At 35.1% G+C, this 19,963-nt stretch overlaps 6 protein-coding genes across 9 annotated transcripts; 4 read left to right on the forward strand and 2 right to left on the reverse strand.

Annotated features, from left to right (window-relative positions):
- The first annotated feature begins 91 nt into the window (after window positions 1-91).
- LOC9300188 (root meristem growth factor 5) lies at window positions 92-1,301 on the forward strand. Its single transcript, XM_021011992.1, has 2 exons — window positions 92-867; window positions 984-1,301. The coding sequence occupies exons 1-2, from the start codon at window positions 754-756 to the stop codon at window positions 1,131-1,133; spliced, it is 264 nt and encodes an 87-aa protein (XP_020867651.1). The 5' UTR covers window positions 92-753; the 3' UTR covers window positions 1,134-1,301.
- A 5,161-nt stretch (window positions 1,302-6,462) lies between these two features.
- Window positions 6,463-10,186, forward strand: LOC9300189 (trehalose-phosphate phosphatase A). Of its 3 annotated transcripts, none has more exons than XM_021015527.1 (12): window positions 6,463-6,743; window positions 7,714-8,147; window positions 8,239-8,382; window positions 8,479-8,550; window positions 8,636-8,758; window positions 8,843-8,899; window positions 8,989-9,090; window positions 9,174-9,251; window positions 9,345-9,414; window positions 9,496-9,566; window positions 9,646-9,741; window positions 9,827-10,186. In XM_021015527.1, exons 2-12 carry the CDS (start codon window positions 7,854-7,856, stop codon window positions 9,875-9,877), a joined length of 1,158 nt encoding a protein of 385 aa, XP_020871186.1. In that variant the 5' UTR covers window positions 6,463-6,743; window positions 7,714-7,853; the 3' UTR covers window positions 9,878-10,186. The 3 variants fall into 3 exon arrangements, with proteins under 3 accessions (XP_020871186.1, XP_020871188.1, XP_020871187.1); XM_021015529.1 differs by having other exon boundaries at window positions 6,464-6,743; window positions 8,242-8,382; XM_021015528.1 differs by lacking the exon at window positions 6,463-6,743 and adding an exon at window positions 6,800-7,593.
- Window positions 10,187-10,545: 359 nt separating this feature from the next.
- LOC9300190 lies at window positions 10,546-12,079 on the reverse strand. Of its 2 annotated transcripts, none has more exons than XM_021015530.1 (2): window positions 11,015-11,239; window positions 10,546-10,790 (listed from the first exon to the last, which is right to left on the reverse strand). In XM_021015530.1, the coding sequence occupies exons 1-2, from the start codon at window positions 11,187-11,189 to the stop codon at window positions 10,639-10,641; spliced, it is 327 nt and encodes a 108-aa protein (XP_020871189.1). In that variant the 5' UTR covers window positions 11,190-11,239; the 3' UTR covers window positions 10,546-10,638. The 2 variants fall into 2 exon arrangements, 1 of the variants encoding a protein (XP_020871189.1); XR_002329891.1 differs by having other exon boundaries at window positions 10,705-10,796; window positions 11,015-12,079.
- A 321-nt stretch (window positions 12,080-12,400) lies between these two features.
- Window positions 12,401-13,180, forward strand: LOC110225789 (4-substituted benzoates-glutamate ligase GH3.12; the record flags this gene model as incomplete). The annotated part of the gene is given in 2 exon segments (XM_021015770.1): window positions 12,401-12,707; window positions 12,710-13,180. Coding segments are annotated over 2 exon segments (507 nt in total), but the record flags the coding sequence as incomplete, so codon positions are not given.
- Window positions 13,181-13,939: 759 nt separating this feature from the next.
- LOC9301937 (monocopper oxidase-like protein SKS2) lies at window positions 13,940-17,096 on the forward strand. Its single transcript, XM_002864068.2, has 9 exons — window positions 13,940-14,294; window positions 14,470-14,579; window positions 14,671-14,941; window positions 15,036-15,171; window positions 15,351-15,717; window positions 15,809-16,177; window positions 16,265-16,343; window positions 16,451-16,650; window positions 16,744-17,096. Exons 1-9 carry the CDS (start codon window positions 14,154-14,156, stop codon window positions 16,847-16,849), a joined length of 1,779 nt encoding a protein of 592 aa, XP_002864114.1. The 5' UTR covers window positions 13,940-14,153; the 3' UTR covers window positions 16,850-17,096.
- A 202-nt stretch (window positions 17,097-17,298) lies between these two features.
- On the reverse strand, window positions 17,299-19,633 carry LOC9300191 (probable pectinesterase/pectinesterase inhibitor 59). Its single transcript, XM_002865817.2, has 2 exons — window positions 18,452-19,633; window positions 17,299-18,123 (listed from the first exon to the last, which is right to left on the reverse strand). Exons 1-2 carry the CDS (start codon window positions 19,371-19,373, stop codon window positions 17,426-17,428), a joined length of 1,620 nt encoding a protein of 539 aa, XP_002865863.1. The 5' UTR covers window positions 19,374-19,633; the 3' UTR covers window positions 17,299-17,425.
- Between the last annotated feature and the right edge of the window lie 330 nt (window positions 19,634-19,963).

Consider the following 19,963-nt stretch of genomic DNA (forward strand, 5'->3'; position numbering starts at 1 on the left):
CCTTAAAGCTTGTTCCTGCTGTCTACCCTATACCGGTTTCTTTAGCTTAAATTTGCAGGTTTCATGGCTTCTTGGAACAGAGGAAAGACATTCTCAGGGAACATTCTTGGTCCAGATGTTGGGTTATTGGTTCTTGAAGCTCTTTACTTTGAACTAACATGTGTTATTTGTTTTAGAAACAAGCAGGATTTGAGCAATTCAAGAGGACTTTTTGAAGACAAGATGTCTCGGAGATTGTGTCAAAGCTCAAATAGTGGTGTGAACAGTCATCGTCAACCTCCAAACCATTCTCGAGGCAGACAAAACCATTAAGGTAATTAAACTAACGCCTTCAAAAAGTGCTTTAAGTTTTACATATAATAATGCAGTTCGAAACTAGCTTGCATTTTCTTAATAGAATATTTACCGTGGCGGTCGGTAAGTTTTGGGGATTGGTCTCAAATGAGATGTGTAAGAGACAAGAAGTAGTAAATCACTCGTTTTTCACCGAGGTTTAAATGTCCTTTTCCTTTTGTAGTTTCTTTCTCTCTTTTTGACTCATCTTTGGCTTTTCCCATGAGCTTTTCCAGCACATTCATCTGGATTGATTAAAAATACACTTGTTTATTCTGTGTTTATTCTGGGGTTTAATTCTTACTTTCAAATACTTATGTGTGAACTTACTCTTATTATATAATGTCTTCTACCTACTAAGTCCTTTAACGTTTCATAATCCTCATAATCGTTAAGCCTTGTGTGACTGTTTCTGTTCAAATGAGCTCAATCCATGTTGCTTCTTTCCTTCTCTTGTTTCTCCTCTTGCATCTTGCTGATTCTCGTCACCTCGACAATGTCCACATTACAGAGTCTCGGTTTTCGCTTGTCAAGGTTCTTGATCCACATTTCAATTCATCAACTTTTCATTTACTTTCATGTTCTTCGTATAAGCGGGTGTCTTTCACCTTCTCAAAACTAAGGCTTCTTTTTGTTTTTCTGTGGTTTAGGATCAAAACGTTGTCTCTGGTTCGACATCTAAAGAACCGGTTAAAGTTTCTCGGTTTGTGCCGGGTGCAGTGAAGCACCACCATCGTCGTTCACCGCTCTTATTTGCAGATTATCCGAAGCCGTCCACTCGGCCTCCACGCCATAACTGAAACCTCTCTCTTTAGTTTTTTTCATCTTTAGTGTTTTTGTATTTGAGAGAGTACATAAGTCTTAGCAATTTTCTTAATATGTTTCCAAATGTGGGATTTTTTTGAAGTATAGGTTCATGTTATCCTTTCTAGCTGACAAAATCTATCTATTTTGAGTAAGTTTTGCAATAGAGGCGCATCCATGGGCCATGGCTGCTTAAACTATCACAAATTTGCTTGCCGATATGGGCCCATTACAGGTTTAAAGCCCAATTTGAGCTCATTTACAATCTCTATCAGTTTTGCTTCCCCATGTTTGTCCACAAAATGAATGATCTAATACTTTTATGATCTACCATTGTGGTTTTGTTTGCAACGAAAATACAACCAATGAGAAGGCAAATACATGAATGTGTAACCAGAATCGTTTGAATAAGTTTCTAAACGTTTAAATCATAAATTATATTAAACAAAATCGGAATGACAAACAAAATTGACACAACTCTTGGTTCTTGATTCGGAGGGTCTTTATGTATATGTATTTTGTAGTTTTTTTTTTTGTAGAAAAGTTAGATCTCTTCGTTTACTTGGTCCAAAAATGTATCACCCAAAGATTTTAAACATATTAATCCCTATTAAGATTAAGGTGAACTTTCCATTCTCGTCATAAGAATGTGAGAATCTATACTAGTATTTTTGCAGTCACTTTGGTGACGGATGAGTACAAATGCTTCCGGGTTATTTGGATATCCGACCCGTTTCAAAAAATCCTTCACAAATACAATTGTTAGGTCGGGTTATATTTAACCCAACTCATACACCGGATATTCTATATTTAATAATTTAGATATTTAGAAGATTTGATTAAGATTTATAATCATGATTCTACTATCATCTTTGTTTGATTTGTTTTTAACTGTTTTGAATCATCATATAATACATAAAGTAAACGAAATTTAACTGCATATATTGTGATTCGAAATTTTAAAAACGGACATATATTATCCAATTGACGAAAATGTGTGTTCAACGTTCTACATCGATAAAAATATTTAGACATGATTCAGAATCATATCATAAATAAGAATATTAATAAAATAATGAGTTTTGGCCAGACGGGCTTGGCGGGACGGGTTTTTGAATCAACAATAATAAAAAGATTAAAATATCATTAATCCGCCGCTTCAATACGGATTAAATCTTTTTTTTTAATACCATAAATATTAGACATATTAGATCAGTCTCATTTAGAAAAGATTGTATAAAACCAAAAATAATCCCGTGGTATAATGTCTCGTGGTCTTAGAGGATGATATGATTTGTAAACTTTTATATATAATAAATAATCATTAAATTTTAAAATAAAGACAAATCACGGGACGGTTAAGAAATTACGGAACGGGTTATATTTCGGAAAGGATTTATATGGCGGACGAATTTGAATCAATATTTATATACCACTTTAACACAAGTTAAATCCTCAATTTATTAATAATTGTCTCGTGGACTCGTGGTATACCGTTACTTAATAACAATTGTAAACTATAATATAAATAAATATGTTATAAAGAGATACAATTTATAAAATATTTTTATACTAACTTTAAAATTAAATCATCTCGCGGTACACCGCGGGATAAAATCTAGTAGAGTAGTAATCCTTATGCATACTGATACATAAATATAATATTGAGTTTAACAAAAATGTGAATATAATACATGATTCTGTGACTTTTTGTACGGTTGTTTCTTATTCTACTCCAAATTCTCTCAACTATTATATTTACTCGTTCTAGTTAATTAACTTTTTGGTTCTTTTATAGGTTACACTAGCGAAAATGATTATCAACCCACAATTCCATGACTTCCATGAAACTAAATTACGAACAATAAATCGATCTCGGCGAATTCACAAAGTCTACTTGTATACATTTTTTGGAGACCGGTAAGAACAATCTCCCGTGAAGGTAGGGGGTTAGCCTCGGTGGTGGAAATGTGTGACGTCGTGCTTAATTAGGTAAGAACATGTGAGGCTGACATTTTTTGTTAGGTTCGATATCTCTTAGTCGACGAAGAGTGCCATGCACGCACATGTTTTTTTCTTCTTTTTCTCATTCTTCTATACTCTTCCTCCATACTTAATAACTTAATTTAGGTGTGTTCGATTCATCTATTAGCTTTGATTTTCGTAAATCTTTTTAATGAATTTGTCAAAAAAAAAAAAAAAGAACATGTATATTTCCATTGGATTTGATTGTTAACTTTTTACCGCAAGTGCACCATTTAAATGGTTGCCAATTGAAAGAACGAAACTAATTACATAAGAGGTAAAGATTCAAATATCATATTTAACTATATATCTCCCTATATTAGTGCTATTTTTCACCGCTAAGAAAATCTTATCGGTTTTTCTCATCAATAGACACTTTCGTAAAAACAAAAATCTAAATTATAACAAATTTTTATGATAATATTTTCTAGAATTTTTGGGTAGACTTGCAAATTATATTCGCACAAATTTGATGTATATTTTGTAGTTCTACGCTAATTTATGTATGAAATATGATCTTCAACAATCAATGTTAGTTTATTTTTGATATTAGAGTTTATATAGCACATATAGGCGTTTAGGACTAACCTAAACTTCGTGTACAATTCTGGCTTAGAACAAATATTATTATTGTTTCTACATAATCAGTGTTAAACTGTTAACTGATGTGTTACTAATGAGAAATTTAGACTGAGATTAAATTGTAATTATTTATGAATATTTTCCTATAAATTTGTAGCAAAATTTCATAAATTATTAACAATGGCTTTGTTCACTTGATGGGATTTATGCATTTAAATGGTAACATATTTTTTTTTTATAAATTTTGTCTAGCACAAAGTAAAAAAAAACACACATTCACCGGTTGACTTTTGTGCTCAAACCGCAACCCTTATTGGATATCACTTGCATCTTATATCATTTAGACCTTTGAATCCCAAGATCCTCCTTCTTGCAAAGCTACACACCACTCGTATTTGGAACACTATATAACATCACAAATTAAGCTCCAACTTCGATCACCAAGAACAACATGAATTGCAATAATCAATTAGTTCCAACAAACCCTTAAGATTCGGCAACTTTGAAACCTTGACTTCTCATCTAACAAGCCAGCCGCGATCTATAAAATATTGAAGGAGGCAGAATAAACGTTACAATGTAAGTAAGAATCTATAAATCACCACATCAATAATTCTTTTTTAAAGATCTTCGCAATAATTGTTGACATCGAAGCAGAAAAAATGACATATACTTTGACATCGAATTGATAAATCAGTAAACCTATTAAAAATAGAACGAAAATTAAATGATAGTAATGAATTCGTGTGATATATTGTTCTTAATTCGTGTGACGTAAGACGACTATAAGGTTTGATAAACTATTAAGATATTACTAGTAGTTTAATAGTGTAATTAACTTCTAAAAATATCATGAAACTAGCTAAACGAATACTCCATTCGTTTCATAAAGAGTATCGTTTTAAAGTTTTAATCTTGTTTCACAAAGAGTGTCGTTTTGTGTTTTCAATACAGTTTTAAAGACTAATTCTCTCTTTTATCTTCACTATTTAGTTTATTAATTAAAGAGAGGGTATTATTTAGTGTATTAATGAAAAATATAAATGAAATTTGTTTATTTTTCTTAATTTATGTAAAAAATGTTATAATGACATGAGGAGGTATAAGCAGAAGGAGTTGTTGAGGCCTTAAGAATGGTCAAAGGGAGGAGGAGCAGAAACAGCGGCGTCAAACAAGAAGATTCTGACACTCACCAAAAAAAAAAACAAGAAGATTCTGACTGGTAAATTTCAATTTCCAAAAGATCGTCTTCCAATATTTATACTCTACTACTATTAAACAATGTTTATACAATATTAGCATACTAATTATATGTTCATAAACAAGATTAAAATTAGTCGAGAATCCAACTGTGAAGTAGGTGGTCCTACAATCTTCCCTCTATTGGTACCGAACGAACCTTACATCTCCTCGAAAAGCCAAATCTCTTTTTTTTTTTTCTTAATAACAGTCTTTCATTTTCCACATCCATGGTTCCTCTATTTTGTCGTCTTCTTGTCAGAATCTTTGACCGTCTTCTTTGTAATATTGCTTAATTTACACTGCCTCTCGTCGAAACTAAGTTTGACCCGACTTTTCTTCTTATTCATTTATTTTGTTCGTTTGTTTAAAACACCATAATCAAATTTGGTTATGGTGTTTTAGTACGTCGTATTAAACTTTTACTTGCACAACTTAAACTAAGCACCACTACACATGTTTCCTGCTATAGAAATTCAACACATCGATCAAGAAAGTTAACATGTGAATGTGATAGTCAAGAAAAGTAAAAACATACTTGCTCTAGAGAAATAATTTAAACAAAAAGTGTTCGGCTACTTATAAATTTAAAACATAACTAAAAATACGAGGGAAAATTAAAATAAAAAATATATGATCTACTTAGGAAAAAGCTTACAGTGTTAGTTGAAACAGTAAAAATAGTAACTCGAATTTAACAATGTGAGTATGTGACCGCTAATAATTGTTGTGAGGAAGAAGTACAAAAGTAAAATCGTAAGAAGGAATAAAGTTTTTTAAAAAAAAAACCCATAAAAATAGCTATCCGCACAAGCGAACAACTTTGCGCCACGTAACCAAATCCTATGGTCAGAAATTCATATTACTCGATGATCCACGTGGAGCCCATGTCGTTTTTTTTGGAACTGAGTCGAAAGAAAATGACTTTTTATTTAAAAAAAAAAAACCGTCACCGACCTTCTCTCCACCAGCTGTGTCCGAGAGCGACCGCACCAAAACCAGCCATCTCACGATGGCGGGACCAAACCTATTCGACTTATCCACGTCAGACCTGACTCGACTAATCACGGCTTTGAAACCAGCTGCCACGTGTCTATCGCCGTAGCTTTCTAGATCCACATTTGGGCCCCCATTATGATCGGCGGTTCTTTTGGAACTGTTAATTAATAATAACCACACTTAAATTAAAAACAATTAGCCACACTAATTAATTTAATTACAACTAGTAATGTTAACCAACCACCACAAAGAAGCTCTTTTTAAAAAAATCACGGCGTTAATTCACGCGCTAAATATATTTCGTATGTCTCACGCGCTATTCTTATTGGTACGTGTAGTACACGTACACGTCACCTGTTTCCTCAAATTTTTCTGGCGAGTCAACAACCGTCGGGAGAGAAAAAAAAAAAAGTTACATTTTTTTTTGTCTATATTCTTTTGTTTTTTTTTTTTAGTTAGCTTCGCAAAATCTTATATTTATATTTTCTAATTTCTGATATCAGAAAATTTTGGAGTTTATTTTTATTTTGGGGATAGTTTCTCTGCGATTTTCTTGGGCACTTAAAAGACATTTTTATTCACAGTTCGTCTTTTGGCAAATCTCCTTTCCCATTTCCCATTTATTTTCTGTGTCCCTTATTTGGTTGCAGAGAAACCGCGAGAAACCAAAACTCAGAGAAGAAGAGGAAACAAAAAAAGTCTCTGTCTTTATAAAAAATCTTTCTTCTTCCCGTCGTTTCCGGTATCTGCATTTCTCTCAGGTAATCTTACCTTAAAGTTTCGTCTTTTCTTTGATTTTTTGCATAAAGTCTCCATTTTTACAATCTCTGTTCTTAGTTATGAGCTGGGATTTTTCAGTTTTGGTTAAAAGTTGAAGTTTTTTTTGGGATGTTTGTTGTATGATGAAATACTTGAACCAAACCAGTTAAAGAAAAAACGGATTTTGTTTTCTGGGTTTAGGAATTTGGTACTTTGTTTTTTTTTTTTTGGGTTGGATTTTATGTGAGTGACAATGATTTGTCAAGCTTTAGGCACAACACATTTGAAATGGTGGTGGTGGGTCAAGACAATGTTTCATTGTCTATTCTTGCAAGTGTGTTACTAAACTTTTAAAAATTTATGTTTTTTTTTCGACACCATACAAAATTTTCTCATGTGCCTGCCTTTGTGCTTATACATTTGTGGCAATTTGGTATTCAATATTGATGTCTCTTTTTACCTCTTATTTTTTCACTCTCCAAAATGTGTATGTTTTTGCAGAATACAAAATGTTTGATGCTTGAAATGTGGGGTTTGGATTTTTGGCTCTATTCTTTAGCTTTAGATGTTTGGTTGGTCAAAAATTGTGAAAGACAGTAGAGATTTTCTATATCAGTCAGGAATTTCTATTTGGAGAAAGAATCCTTAATTTTGTTCCTTTGATAGAGAGGTTCTATATTGGCCATAATGCGATCTCTCTGGCATTACACAAAGTAAAGTCATTTCATGAATAAAGTGGTTTACTTGATTACCCCTTTGGTACAACTGTCAGCAAAATAAAGACAAAGAAATGTTACAAACCTTTTGTTTGTTTCTCATTGGATAATAGCTTGAGGTCAATATGTAACTTTGGTATCCAATGTTTTCCTGATATTAGCTTCAGAGAATTATAGCGATCAAATTTAGAAATAAGTAAATTTCTTTGCTTTTGTCTTAACTGGTTCTGTTTCTTGCTTGGCATCTGCATTTCAGGGTCCAAGTTTCTCTGAGGAAGAGGATTTTTGTAAAGACTCCAGTAGAGAAGTGAAACCGTAGAGCTTCTTCTATTCAAGAATCCTCTGAGAAACTTTGATATATATATTTATAGTTTGCTAATAATATCTGGTGTTGTTATGGACATAAAATCTGGTCACTCGTCTCCTGTAATGACTGATTCTCCACCGATAAGCAACTCAAGATTAACCATTCGTCAGAATAGACTCCCTTACTCATCAGCAGCAGCCACGGCTATCTCACAGAACAGCAATCTCTTACTAACCGTTCCAAGAAAGAAAACTGGAATCCTTGATGATGTTAAGTCTAATGGTTGGCTTGATGCGATGAAATCTTCTTCTCCTCCTCCAACAATACTTAACAAAGATAACTTAACCAGTGATGCTGCGGATATGACTTATCGCGAATGGACGGTTTGTTCCTTACTGTCCTTATTTTTTCTGAACATTTGTGTGGTTTTTTTGATCTTGATAATCTTCTTTTTGTCTTGTAATCATGTTTTAGCAGCTCAAGTATCCATCAGCTCTTAGTTCTTTTGAGAAAATCATGAGTTTTGCAAAGGGTAAAAGAATAGCATTGTTTCTTGATTATGATGGGACACTTTCGCCTATAGTTGAGGAACCTGATTGCGCATACATGTCAAGTGCTGTAAGTTTTTAACTTTCCTCTACTAAATTCAATTGCTAAAATTTGTGATTCATCCTCCTAATGAATTATATGGTTTACGCCTTTTTACATGTTTAGATGCGTAGTGCAGTGCAAAACGTTGCCAAGTATTTCCCAACCGCGATCATTAGTGGAAGAAGCCGTGATAAGGTAAATGTTTACTTCTTTCGATTTCTTTATCAAGAACGTTTCTTGTGTGGTTTAATGTAATAATAATCCATTTTGCTTAATTTAGGTGTATGAGTTTGTTAGTTTAAGTGAACTTTATTACGCTGGAAGCCATGGAATGGACATCATGAGTCCTGCAGGAGAATCTCTAAACCACGAACATAGCCGTACTGTATCAGTTAACGAACAGGTTCATTTTCTTGCTTTTTGTTTGTTTTTGGCAATATCTGTTTGCTACATCAGATTCTTGGAATCTGATTTTTGCAAATTTCAGGGGAAAGATGTAAATCTATTCCAGCCTGCTAGCGAGTTTCTCCCGATGATCGATAAGGTATTTTGAAACACATCTTCTGCTGTATATAGCTAGCTTTAGTAACAGCATCATATATGATTGTTGAACTCTTGAAATTATCTTCTCAGGTGCTTTGTTCGCTTATAGAGAGTACAAAAGATATCAAAGGGGTAAAAGTAGAAGACAACAAGTTCTGCATCTCTGTGCATTACCGCAATGTAGAAGAAAAGGTTAGGATTTCTCAATTCAATAACCTTTTTTGGTTCCTTTCTAGACCAATACACATTCTTTATAAAATTCGTCTTTGTTACAGAACTGGGCATTGGTTGCACAGTGTGTTGATGATGTCATAAGAACATATCCAAAACTACGGCTAACACATGGCCGGAAGGTAAAAACATCTGAATTCTTTCTTACATATTTCAACAAAAAGAAGTGCAAAGTTTTGATTTTGTTCTCTTGGTTTGTATATGTTGCTTAAAAGGTTTTAGAGATCCGTCCTGTGATTGACTGGGACAAAGGGAAAGCTGTGACATTCCTACTTGAATCTCTCGGTAGTTAACAAAATCCTTCTCCTCTGCTTCTGTTCTGAATCTTGGTTTGTTTTGGCCATTGACTTTTAAAACATTCCTCAGGCCTAAACAACTGTGAGGATGTTCTTCCAATCTATGTTGGGGATGATCGAACAGACGAAGATGCATTTAAGGTTTGTTCTTCTTATAAACCCATTTAGCTAAAACATTTCATTAAGAAGTAGTTTTGACTTAAGGTGCAAGTAATGTCAGGTATTACGAGATGGACCAAACCACGGGTATGGTATATTAGTCTCTGCTGTGCCCAAAGACAGCAATGCCTTTTACTCGCTTTGTGACCCGTCTGAGGTAAACTAGTAAATCACTCTACTGAATACTTTGAGCTACGATTTTCGATCATATGAGTTTGATTTTTTCGTAATGTATCTATCAGGTGATGGAGTTTCTGAAATCATTGGTGACATGGAAGAGATCAATGGGTTAAGTAGAGAAGAAGAAGTAGAAGAAAGTGGTTAACGTTAATATATATTACAAATATGCAAGTTAATTAGAGGATTATTGTTACTTTTCGGCTTTATACAAATACCGTTGAGATTTAACTTAACGGTATCGGTGGAGAGATCACATGAAGGCTTAAAACATGCCGGAGATCCTTTTTCCGATCAATCTCTTTATTTTCTATAACTGTAAATTCTTCTTCTCTTGGATAACTGCCTCCATCTCCGGATTAATTCAAATCATTTTGGTTTAAATTCTTATGTGAAGTATAAGTTATTAATAGGACAGAATGCAACATAACGTTCACATTCTTCTCAGAGGAAAATATAAGCTGGAATATTTTGATTGTGTGAGATCAGTATTAGTCAGATATACAATGTTTATCGAGTTATACTTAGGGTGACTCGGATCAACATGTGATTAAGGATCCAAAACTAAAACATGTGCCAACCATAACCGACTTAAGTCACGTGGCTAATCCCAAGAATGAGCCAGTCCAACAAAGAATTGTGATTAGCAATAGCGTCTAGTCTTATTGCTTATTGCAATTTTTAGTCAAAAGGCATGACATTGTAATAGATGTTCCTCAGTTTGTGATGAAGGCATAAACGAGATGAATTAGTTCTTAGGATACAAGAATATAACGATACTAAATCCAAAGAAATGTCTATTGTACTTTATTTTGTTTGTTTTTTAATGTCTATTATTACCCTTAAAATGAAGTATATATATATATATGCTAGGGAACTAGGGTTTAGTACATCGTTTTGGCGAGCCTGGTATATTTGATGAGCCTGGTCTACTGGGTCGCCCTCTTCCATGTGCATGCGGTGAACAACTTCCATCTACCACAGCCTTGATCTCTTTGACGATCACCTTTTGATCCCAAACCCCTTCTCCTATTTCTTCCCAAAAGAAAGTAAACAACAAATTGAATATCTAGAGTAAAAAACATTTTTATATAATCTAGTTGAACCAATCCAAATCGAACAAAAATATGGAATCAAGACCAAAAGTTTATCAAAGTAAACAGCCAATAATGGGTCAGTGGGTCACCATGAAGCCAAAAATTGAACTACAACCGAACCGAAATCGAACTGAGCATATATATATAAAAACTTACGGGGAATTGGAGATTCATATTGTACTCGAGCCACTACTGTGTTTGATAATCCAGAGAACAACAGAAAACTCAAAGTTAGTAAGCAAACCACGACGTTATACATTATTTTGAAGTTTGAAATTTTTATTTTTTTTTGGGTAATTTTAAAAGGATGAGTTTTTGAAGGTGAATTCATGAATATATGGAGAGAAATGAACTCACCGTTGCGATGTTAATTTCAATGCCTTTTTATTTAGAAATAAATATAAGGTTACGCGGATAAGTAAGATGGACCTCTTGTTTTTAAAAAAAATTCTTTGTGGAAAATGCGTATTTGACTCTTGAAATGTATTAAGTCTTCTCTTAGATTAGTCCAACATAATTTAAGTTATTTTAAATTCTTTTGGAGAACAACGTATTTGACTACTTCCCAACCGCTATCATTAGTGGAAGAACCAGAGATAAGGTAATATGTTTTTACTAATTATTTTCTTCATCTAGAAGACTAGAACGTTTTCTTGTGTGGTCAAATGTAAAACAATCCATTTTTTTTCATTCAGGTCTATGAGTTTGTTAGATTGAGTGACATTTATTACGCTTAGCGTCTATTATATATGAATCTTGAGTATTTAGCCTAAAGCCAAATTCATTGAAAGCATTGCAACCGGTCGAATGGCTCAACACATCCCAACATTGTAGTTTTACTCTAACAAGTTGCCATGAATTTCCTCGAGTTACGTATCTTCAGAATCTATGTTTGGGATTAATATGAATCCTCTTTGCAAAGCAGAAGATGTGTCATACACATTTATGCCCAACTTGTCATATTTCGGAGTTCCTACTTGTTGATGCGGGTAACAAAATCGAAATTGTTGATCTCGTGGATGTCAAGTTAGGGTGTTATTACGAACCCTTGGTCACAAATCATTTCGGTGAGTTAACCCTCAGTTGAGAAAAAATTATTTATATACATACTACGACTAATATTGAGGTGCACGAATCGAATAATATTGTTTTTGTTTTGGCTAAGCCTACATAGATATAAGATGGGTGATATTCTACTGGTGACTGAATTTTATATAGTGCACCTCAGTTTAGATTTGTGCGTAGAGGAAATTTGACTCTAAGTATTCACAGCCCCGGCTCAATATATTTGAGAGCCTTAGGGCAAAAAATTTTTTTTTGGCTTATTACTATATACAAAGAGAAAATTTACTTAAATTTTAAAAATTTTGCAGAGTTTTTATAGTAAAAATTGTTATTTTAAAAATTTTGGGCCTTTTTATACATTTTCTTATAAATAATTAGGCCTCTTAAAATATAATTCTCATATTAATAATATTTTTAAAAAATATTTGGGCCTTTTTTATATGTAAATTTTTTTATAAAAAAAAAAAGTCCCGGGCCGTCGCACCTCCCTACCTATTTGAGCCGGGGCTGAGTATTCATTTGGAGATAACTACAGATGCAGACCTTTTAAACGCGGTGACACACGCAAAGATGGTTCTTGAATCATCAAATTTGATGTTGATGGAGGACTTCACAAGATATGCGGATATTTCTACTACTCCAGGTCACTACGTTCTTTATTGGGAACTCAAAGCCAAATACCGTGACGACATTGTTGAAATTGATAACAAGGTTTTGGTAGAATGCTGCTATGTGGTGGGAGAATCATTGAACAATTCTTATAGAGATATAAGGGTAAAGGTGGATCAATTGGAGCTTTAGAGATAAGATTGGTGCAACAAGGAACTTTTGATGCTCTCGTGGAGTTTTTCATCACTCAAGGTGCTTCAACTCAATACAAGACACCAATTTGCATCAAATCTTCCGAGGCTTTGGTGATTTTAGAAGAAAAGGTTCATGCTCGTTTCTTTACTGATAAGTCCCTTTCTTTGGACTTTTTGTCATAATCTGTATACTATGTATGCATTGATAAAAGCTTGTCGAGTTGTGGTAAACAACATGAAATGAGACCAAACGCATGCCCTTTAATTAATCTCATTTTTAAGTGTATCCTTTTTTTTTTTTTGATATAAGTGTATCTTTGTTGACACTTAAAATGCAAATGCGAATGAAATAAAAGCAAGGATTAAGGAAGAGTCTTGCGCAATATAAACGTGTCGACCAAGGAGAAAAATAGTAAATGATAAAAATGAAAAATTGAAAAAAGTTAACTTGATATTGTTGGCAAAACAAACGAGACTTTGAATTATGTTCATTATGTACGTATCATTGTATGTTAATGAGTTTAACAAAACGAACAAAACAAAATCTATAATACAATTTTGGCCCTATGATCGGTAGGTCCAAGTCCAACGGCAACGAAGTGAAATGCGAATGTTAGATAGATCAGAAAAATGGTTACCAAAAACAAAAGAACAACAAAATGGAATGAGCCAAGCTTGATTTTTTATCCATTTGTTATATTCCTAGTTTTAATAAAATATTAAAATAGATAAATTTTCAAATTTTTGTTACTGCAAATTATATATTGGGAAAATGTTAGTTCTTAAAATAGTTAAATCAAATTATTCTAGAATACACATTTATATTGACACCCATATATGAGTTGGGTACTTGTGTAGTTTCGTAGAATATGCAAATATTGATTACAAAAAATCTAATTAAGGGAATTATCTACAAACATTTATAACCAAATTAGGTCCCAAACAAAATCATACCACACACGTATCTACCAAAATGATCAAAAAATCAAATCTTTAGAGAAATGGAAAGCTTCCTCAAATAACAATTCACACATCGTTAATGGTAAGGTAATCAATAGAAATAGAAAGTAGAAAATTAAAATGAATTGAGAATCCTTGGTGTAATTGAGAGTCAGTATCTAATTCACATCCACTTATATATATAGACACATATTTTATAGCGCGTTTAGGGATTAGTATCAACAACACTAAATTAATAATAAATAAATAGAGAATATAAAATCCTCATTTTGTTTTTTCTTCAACCTCCTCTTTGTCAGAGAAGTTTCAAAAACCCACACACACACTTTACACACTCTTCATCTTCTTCTTCCTCTTCGTCTTCTTCTTCATCGTCTTCGATTTTTGCTCCGATAATGTCGTTTCTATAGCCGACGATCATCAACGAAGAAGCGTAAAAAATCCTCAAAATCACTGAGATTAAACAAATGGCGGCTACTGATTTTTTCTTCGCTTTCGTCTTCTCCTTCGCTCTTCTCTTCGGCTTCTCTTTCGCTGGTGATCCTTACGTATCTTACGATTTCAGTGTTTCGTACATCACAGCTTCTCCTCTCGGTGTTCCTCAACAGGTTTCGTTTCCCTTAAAACCCTATTTTTTCCTGTGAAATTGAGGTTTAGTCGCTGTAATCTATCGATTTTGTGTCACTGATGATTTCGCTAAAAACGTAGTTGTTTCTCTCTAGATCTAACATTACGGTTCGTCGGAGGTTTGAGCTTTATCTGATTGAATTTTGTTTCGTGTAGGTTATAGCAGTCAATGGGAAATTTCCAGGTCCTGTGATTAATGCTACTACAAACTACAATGTTGATGTTAACGTATTCAATCATTTGGATGAGCCTCTCTTACTTACTTGGTGATGATGATCATCTTTAACATTCTTATAATCACTTGTGGCTGCTTATAGGCTTGTTGTGATTCCTGACATTCTTTTTTGGTTTTGATAGGCCTGGTGTTCAGATGCGGCGTAACTCGTGGCAAGACGGTGTTCTTGGAACAAACTGTCCAATTCCACCGAAATGGAACTTCACTTATGATTTTCAGTTGAAAGATCAGATTGGAAGTTATTTCTACTCTCCTTCACTTAACTTCCAGAGAGCCTCTGGTGGTTTTGGTTCAATCATAATCAATAACCGAGACCTCGTTCCTATCCCGTTCACTAAGCCTGATGGTGAAATCATCTTTATTATTGGTGATTGGTATACTCAGAACCATACAGTAAGTGTATTTTGGGGTGTAGATGGTGTTTATTATTCACTTTTGGTTATGAGTGTCTATGTCTTTATATATGTGAAACTCTGTTTTCTTTCAGGCTTTAAGGAGGATACTTGACTCTGGTAAAGAACTTGGGATGCCGGATGGAGTGCTCATCAATGGGAAAGGTCCTTTCAAGTACAATAGCAGTGTTCCTGATGGAATTGAACATGAAACCGTTAATGTTGATCCAGGTAACACATTTTGAGAGTTGTATTGTAACTTTGCTTTCATTCTGTTCCCATTTGCATTTGGTTGTGGAGTTGTGTGCATTGGATCTCCAGTTTCAGCTATTTCTGCTGTCATTTCATTACAAATCTAAGTTGGCTTTGAGATTTATTCCCTCTTACTTCATTCGAGTTACTTTTTGCAGGGAAGACATACAGGATCCGCGTTCACAATGTTGGTATCTCGACAAGCTTGAACTTCAGGATTCAGAACCACAAATTGCTCTTGATTGAGACTGAGGGTCGCTACACCTCCCAAATAAACTTCACCGATTTCGATATTCATGTGGGACAGTCTTATTCTTTCTTGGTAACCATGGACCAAAACGCCACAAGTGATTACTACATTGTGGCGAGTGCTAGATTTGTTAATGAAACAGTGTGGCAAAGAGTCACAGGTGTTGGCATTCTCCATTATTCCAATTCCAAAGGACCTGCTTCTGGTCCTTTGCCAGTTCCAGCAACTGATGTTTCTCACCCTTGGTCCGCAATGAACCAACCAAGAGCCATAAAGTATGTCTAGAAAGAAAACTCTTCAAGCAAGTGGATGTTAAACTTTAACCTGTAGCCATGTAATTGTAATCCTGATTCTTTTCATGTGCAGGCAAAACACATCTGCAGGTGGAGCTCGTCCAAATCCGCAAGGATCATTTCACTACGGACAGATAAATATCACAAGCACATACATCTTGAGGAGTTTGCCTCCAACAGAAATCAATGGGAAAATTCGTGCTACGCTTAATGGGATTTCATTTGTCAATCCAAGCACCCCCATGAGGCTTGCAGATCACCATAAAGTGAAAGGAGATTATAAGCTAGATTTCCCAGACAGACCACTTGATGAAAGACATCAACGTATGGACAGCTCTATCATCAACGCATCATACAAGGGCTTTATACAAGTTATCTTCCAGAACAATGACACCAAAATCCAGAGCTTCCATATTGATGGATATTCATTTTACGTGGTTGCGTAAGTAAATCATGCAACTCTTACATTTATTACATTTTCGATCAGTTTCACTGCTCTAACATGGATTTTCAATATTTGGTATTCCAGAATGGACTTTGGTATATGGTCAGAAGACAGAAAAGGTTCATATAACAACTGGGATGCAATTGCACGAAGCACGATCGAGGTAATTTCTCATTTGCAATCTGTTTCTGTAAACCATTTGGAGTTATAATATTGGTCAGCAGGTTTACTCTCTTGGTTTTTTGTTCTTTTTTTAAATGTTTGCTTCAGGTTTATCCAGGGGCATGGACTGCTGTACTTGTTTCCCTCGATAATGTTGGAGTTTGGAATATTCGAGTTGAGAATCTTGACAGATGGTATCTTGGCCAAGAAACATACATGCGAATTGTAAACCCCGAGGAAAACGGAAGTACAGAAATGGATCCGCCTCAAAATGTTCTGTACTGTGGTGCTCTTCAGGCCATGCAAAAGTAAGGATCAGAAACTTTACTCTCTCCTTCTCTAATTTAACCTTTAGATTATGTAAAAAAACTAAGAAACTCTTCTTTGTTGATTTCCTGCAGGGAACAACATCACAGCTCTGCTGGAACATCAATACTAAATGGACAGTTGAAACTAATTTTCAGCATGATGATGTTTTTGCTCGCCTCGGTTTCAGCCTTTTGCTGAGTCTCTTGCATCATTTAGGAATCTATTCTGTTCTTGTTACTCTGATCTCCCATTTGTTAGGACTATAGCTGGAGAATATAAAAAGCAGTTAAGTTCGTTGTGTTTCTCTCATTTCATTGATTGTTAGATCTTCTATTCCTCATGGTTCTAACTTCTAAACAACGTTAGTACGTGTGGGTTTGTGTCTAAAGCTTTGTTCTTCATAGTTATGTCATTTGGAGTTTAAATCATGTTCCTTGTTCAAATCTTTGGCGACTACTGTAACTAAAGTCCTCGTTTGTGGGTCTTCTTCACTAATTTCTACTATTATCCTCGTATCTGGATATTAGATATGCAATGCTACTTTTGTCTGGGACTATTATTAGGATCACATTTTGGGGGGTGGAAATTTTGTTAAATAGGACATGATTTGTAACATTCGAATTTCCGTTACGATATCCTTTTTGAAGTGGTACTGAAATCTCGTTCTTCCATTTATAGCTAAAACTTCAGTTTCTTAATAGGCATAATGAGTTATATTCAAAAGTGTAAAATTTATATCATTGTAACTTAAACATGGAAAACCAAAGACGGTCTTTAGAGTCCGGAAGTGAAAGGTATGCCGGTGCTTGGGAGCCATGCGGTACCGGCGATAAATTTTCCAACAGTGAAAGCAGATGCATCTGAAGCTCTACCCAACACATGATACCCTTTCCAATGGACACGCTGCCTCGTGGATGAAGCTGGTCCGGTATTCTTATATTCTGCATAGAACAGAGTGTCCAGACCAAACACCGAACCTTCAATCCACGGAGACCACCCGACCGGACTCACAACATTATCCAAATACGTCTGAAGAACCACGGTTCGTGAGAACTTCATCCAAGGCCGGCCCATGTACGTCTTAACGGTACTTACCACTGGTTTTAGATCAGGAGCCGGTAGAATTCTTGAGTTATGGATAGAGATCCCTGTGTTCTGAAACGGATCAGCACGACCTTGTGCGGTAATTACATTGGCTTGACCTTTGAGTGGCCGGCGAGGGAGGATGATACAGTTTTGGAATACGGCGGCCGCATTACCAAATATGAAATCGACGGTTCCATAGATGTAACACTCGCGGTAAAACTGGCGTTGAGAATGGACCATAAGTGTGTCTTGGTATCCTTCAATTGAGCATTTGTAGAAGATTGAGAGGTCAGACGATGACCGAAGTGCCACGGCCTGGCCCTTGGCCGGACCCGCTGTGTTCCGAAACGTTATGCCTTTGGCTATGAAGTGAAGTCCCTCAATACCTGGATCACATGCAATTTAGCCAATTGTTTCTTAATGAGAGAAAAAATGAAATAATATTTCAAATGGTAACGCTTACACATTTTACGGGAAACAAAATAAACAACGGTTACGTTTTTATATCTTTTTTTATTTAAGTAGTGGTAATATATAATTGATTACGATCCCAATGTATGATTTAACTTGGACGTCTCCACCATGAATCTTATCGATAGGAAAACTCAAATCGTACGGAATATTCGAATTTTTTAATTAATGATATAAGCTTGTTAGATCCAATCTACTAACAAGAAGTTAATGAAAAAAAATGAAAAGAATTAAATAATTTACCGGCAGTAGCGGAATTGTAAGTGGTGTAACCTCCTTTGACACTTCGACCGCCGGTGATAATGGTGGATCTCATTCCATCTCCGACCAACATTATGTCATCATTATTTAGACGTACGTTTATGTTTTCTTGATATATCCCTCTTTTCACGTATATAACGAACCTCCCTGACGTCACCTTTCTACGTCCAGCTACGTCAATAGCCGCTTGTACCGTGTTGAAATGTCCTGATCCGTCCTTGGCCACCACAAGGTTGGCTCGGACCACACGCAGAAGTCTTCTATCTTTGTCAGAAACCCACGTCGGAAAACCCTTCTGATTAGCAGTGGTGTTGCCGTTGTTTCCGGCGGTCAAGAGGGCCTCGTTGACAGCTAAGCAGTTGCTGATGAGATGGGAGATTTTGGTGTTTGAAACGATGGGTGTGATGAAATCTGAGACGTTGAAATCGGATGAGCCAAGTCGGCAGGTCTCGGTGTTTGTAAGCGCTGTACTCAGCCACGTCTGCGCGTCGAAGTCAGTGCAACGTTTTGCAGCACCTGCTTTTGGAGACACGCCCTGCAGCGTCCGGTTTAACTGCATGATCGTGTCTCTGTAAAGGTCAATGCAATCTGTCAAAACGGCTTGTTTCTTGATATCTGTGTAGTTCCGGCCGGAATTAGTCAACTCCGTCCGGGCGGATATAGCTCGATCCATGGCTGCTTCCACCAGCATTACTCGGAATTCGGATATTTGTGTCGGCTGTCGAAATCCGTTGTGGTTCTTGAAGTAGCATTTGCATGGATCAGGATATGGAGTTTTGTCGCACCATCGGTCAATGTCGGTGGAATTGCCGTCGGCTACGGTGGTGAGAGGATGGACGCAGAGTACTAGTAGTAATAGTAAATGTAGAGATAGAAAAGAGATTTTTTGCATCATCATATTCATGTTGCTTCTTTTGTTAAGTTGATGTGGTTTTGGTGTGAGAAGGTGAATGTAACTCAAAGTACAATGTTAGAGACTAGAGACTAGTGGGAACATGACTGACTCCAATCTATATCTTAAATCTAAATTTATGTGGTGTGGTGGTATTAACATTAAAGCAATTCACAAGCAAACAAAATTTATATTGTGAGGTTATGAATGAGATCTACCTTTGCTAGCTCGAATGCTGCTGTTTTCTTATTGCGTGAACGATTCCTATCACCTTTTTTAGTATAAAGATTTTGTTTTAGGGAGACTTTCAGGAGGTATACTAACAAAAAGTTCGACTCTTTTTTTATTTTTTATTTTATTTTAGTACTATTGCACACAAATTTATAAAATAAAAAATTAATATTCGTGATGTATACTAGTAATAAAAACAACAAGAACTAGGTTTCAAAGTCATTACTTCACTATATAAGATATTTCATCTATGTAAAGTGCGTGGAGAGTTACCTAATATAAGTCAAAACAATTTTTTTATGTATTAAGTTCAAACTTTAGGATATCTTTTTTTTTTTTACAACATCATATCAAGTACATTTAATTTTCTC

The sequence above is a fragment of the Arabidopsis lyrata genome, assembly GCF_000004255.2.
Source record: "Arabidopsis lyrata subsp. lyrata unplaced genomic scaffold ARALYscaffold_8, whole genome shotgun sequence".
Taxonomy (NCBI): Eukaryota; Viridiplantae; Streptophyta; class Magnoliopsida; order Brassicales; family Brassicaceae; genus Arabidopsis; species Arabidopsis lyrata.

Bases quoted from the DNA above. Each gene is read 5' to 3' on its own strand.
- LOC9300188 (XM_021011992.1), top strand. From the start codon at position 754: ATGAGCTCAATCCATGTTGCTTCTTTCCTTCTCTTGTTTCTCCTCTTG. The intron at 868-983 runs GTTCTTGATCCA...TCTGTGGTTTAG, and splicing joins CTCGGTTTTCGCTTGTCAAG to GATCAAAACGTTGTCTCTGG.
- LOC9301937 (XM_002864068.2), top strand. From the start codon at position 14,154: ATGGCGGCTACTGATTTTTTCTTCGCTTTCGTCTTCTCCTTCGCTCTT. The intron at 15,718-15,808 runs GTATGTCTAGAA...TTTCATGTGCAG, and splicing joins AACCAACCAAGAGCCATAAA to GCAAAACACATCTGCAGGTG. The intron at 16,178-16,264 runs GTAAGTAAATCA...TTGGTATTCCAG, and splicing joins TATTCATTTTACGTGGTTGC to AATGGACTTTGGTATATGGT.
- LOC9300190 (XM_021015530.1), bottom strand. From the start codon at position 11,189: ATGAATTCACCTTCAAAAACTCATCCTTTTAAAATTACCCAAAAAAAA. The intron at 10,791-11,014 runs GTAAGTTTTTAT...GGGAAGAAATAG, and splicing joins ATATGAATCTCCAATTCCCC to GAGAAGGGGTTTGGGATCAA.
- LOC9300191 (XM_002865817.2), bottom strand. From the start codon at position 19,373: ATGAATATGATGATGCAAAAAATCTCTTTTCTATCTCTACATTTACTA. The intron at 18,124-18,451 runs GTAAATTATTTA...CATGTGATCCAG, and splicing joins TTACAATTCCGCTACTGCCG to GTATTGAGGGACTTCACTTC.
- LOC9300189 (XM_021015527.1), top strand. From the start codon at position 7,854: ATGGACATAAAATCTGGTCACTCGTCTCCTGTAATGACTGATTCTCCA. The intron at 8,383-8,478 runs GTAAGTTTTTAA...TTACATGTTTAG, and splicing joins GCGCATACATGTCAAGTGCT to ATGCGTAGTGCAGTGCAAAA. The intron at 9,567-9,645 runs GTTTGTTCTTCT...AAGTAATGTCAG, and splicing joins CAGACGAAGATGCATTTAAG to GTATTACGAGATGGACCAAA.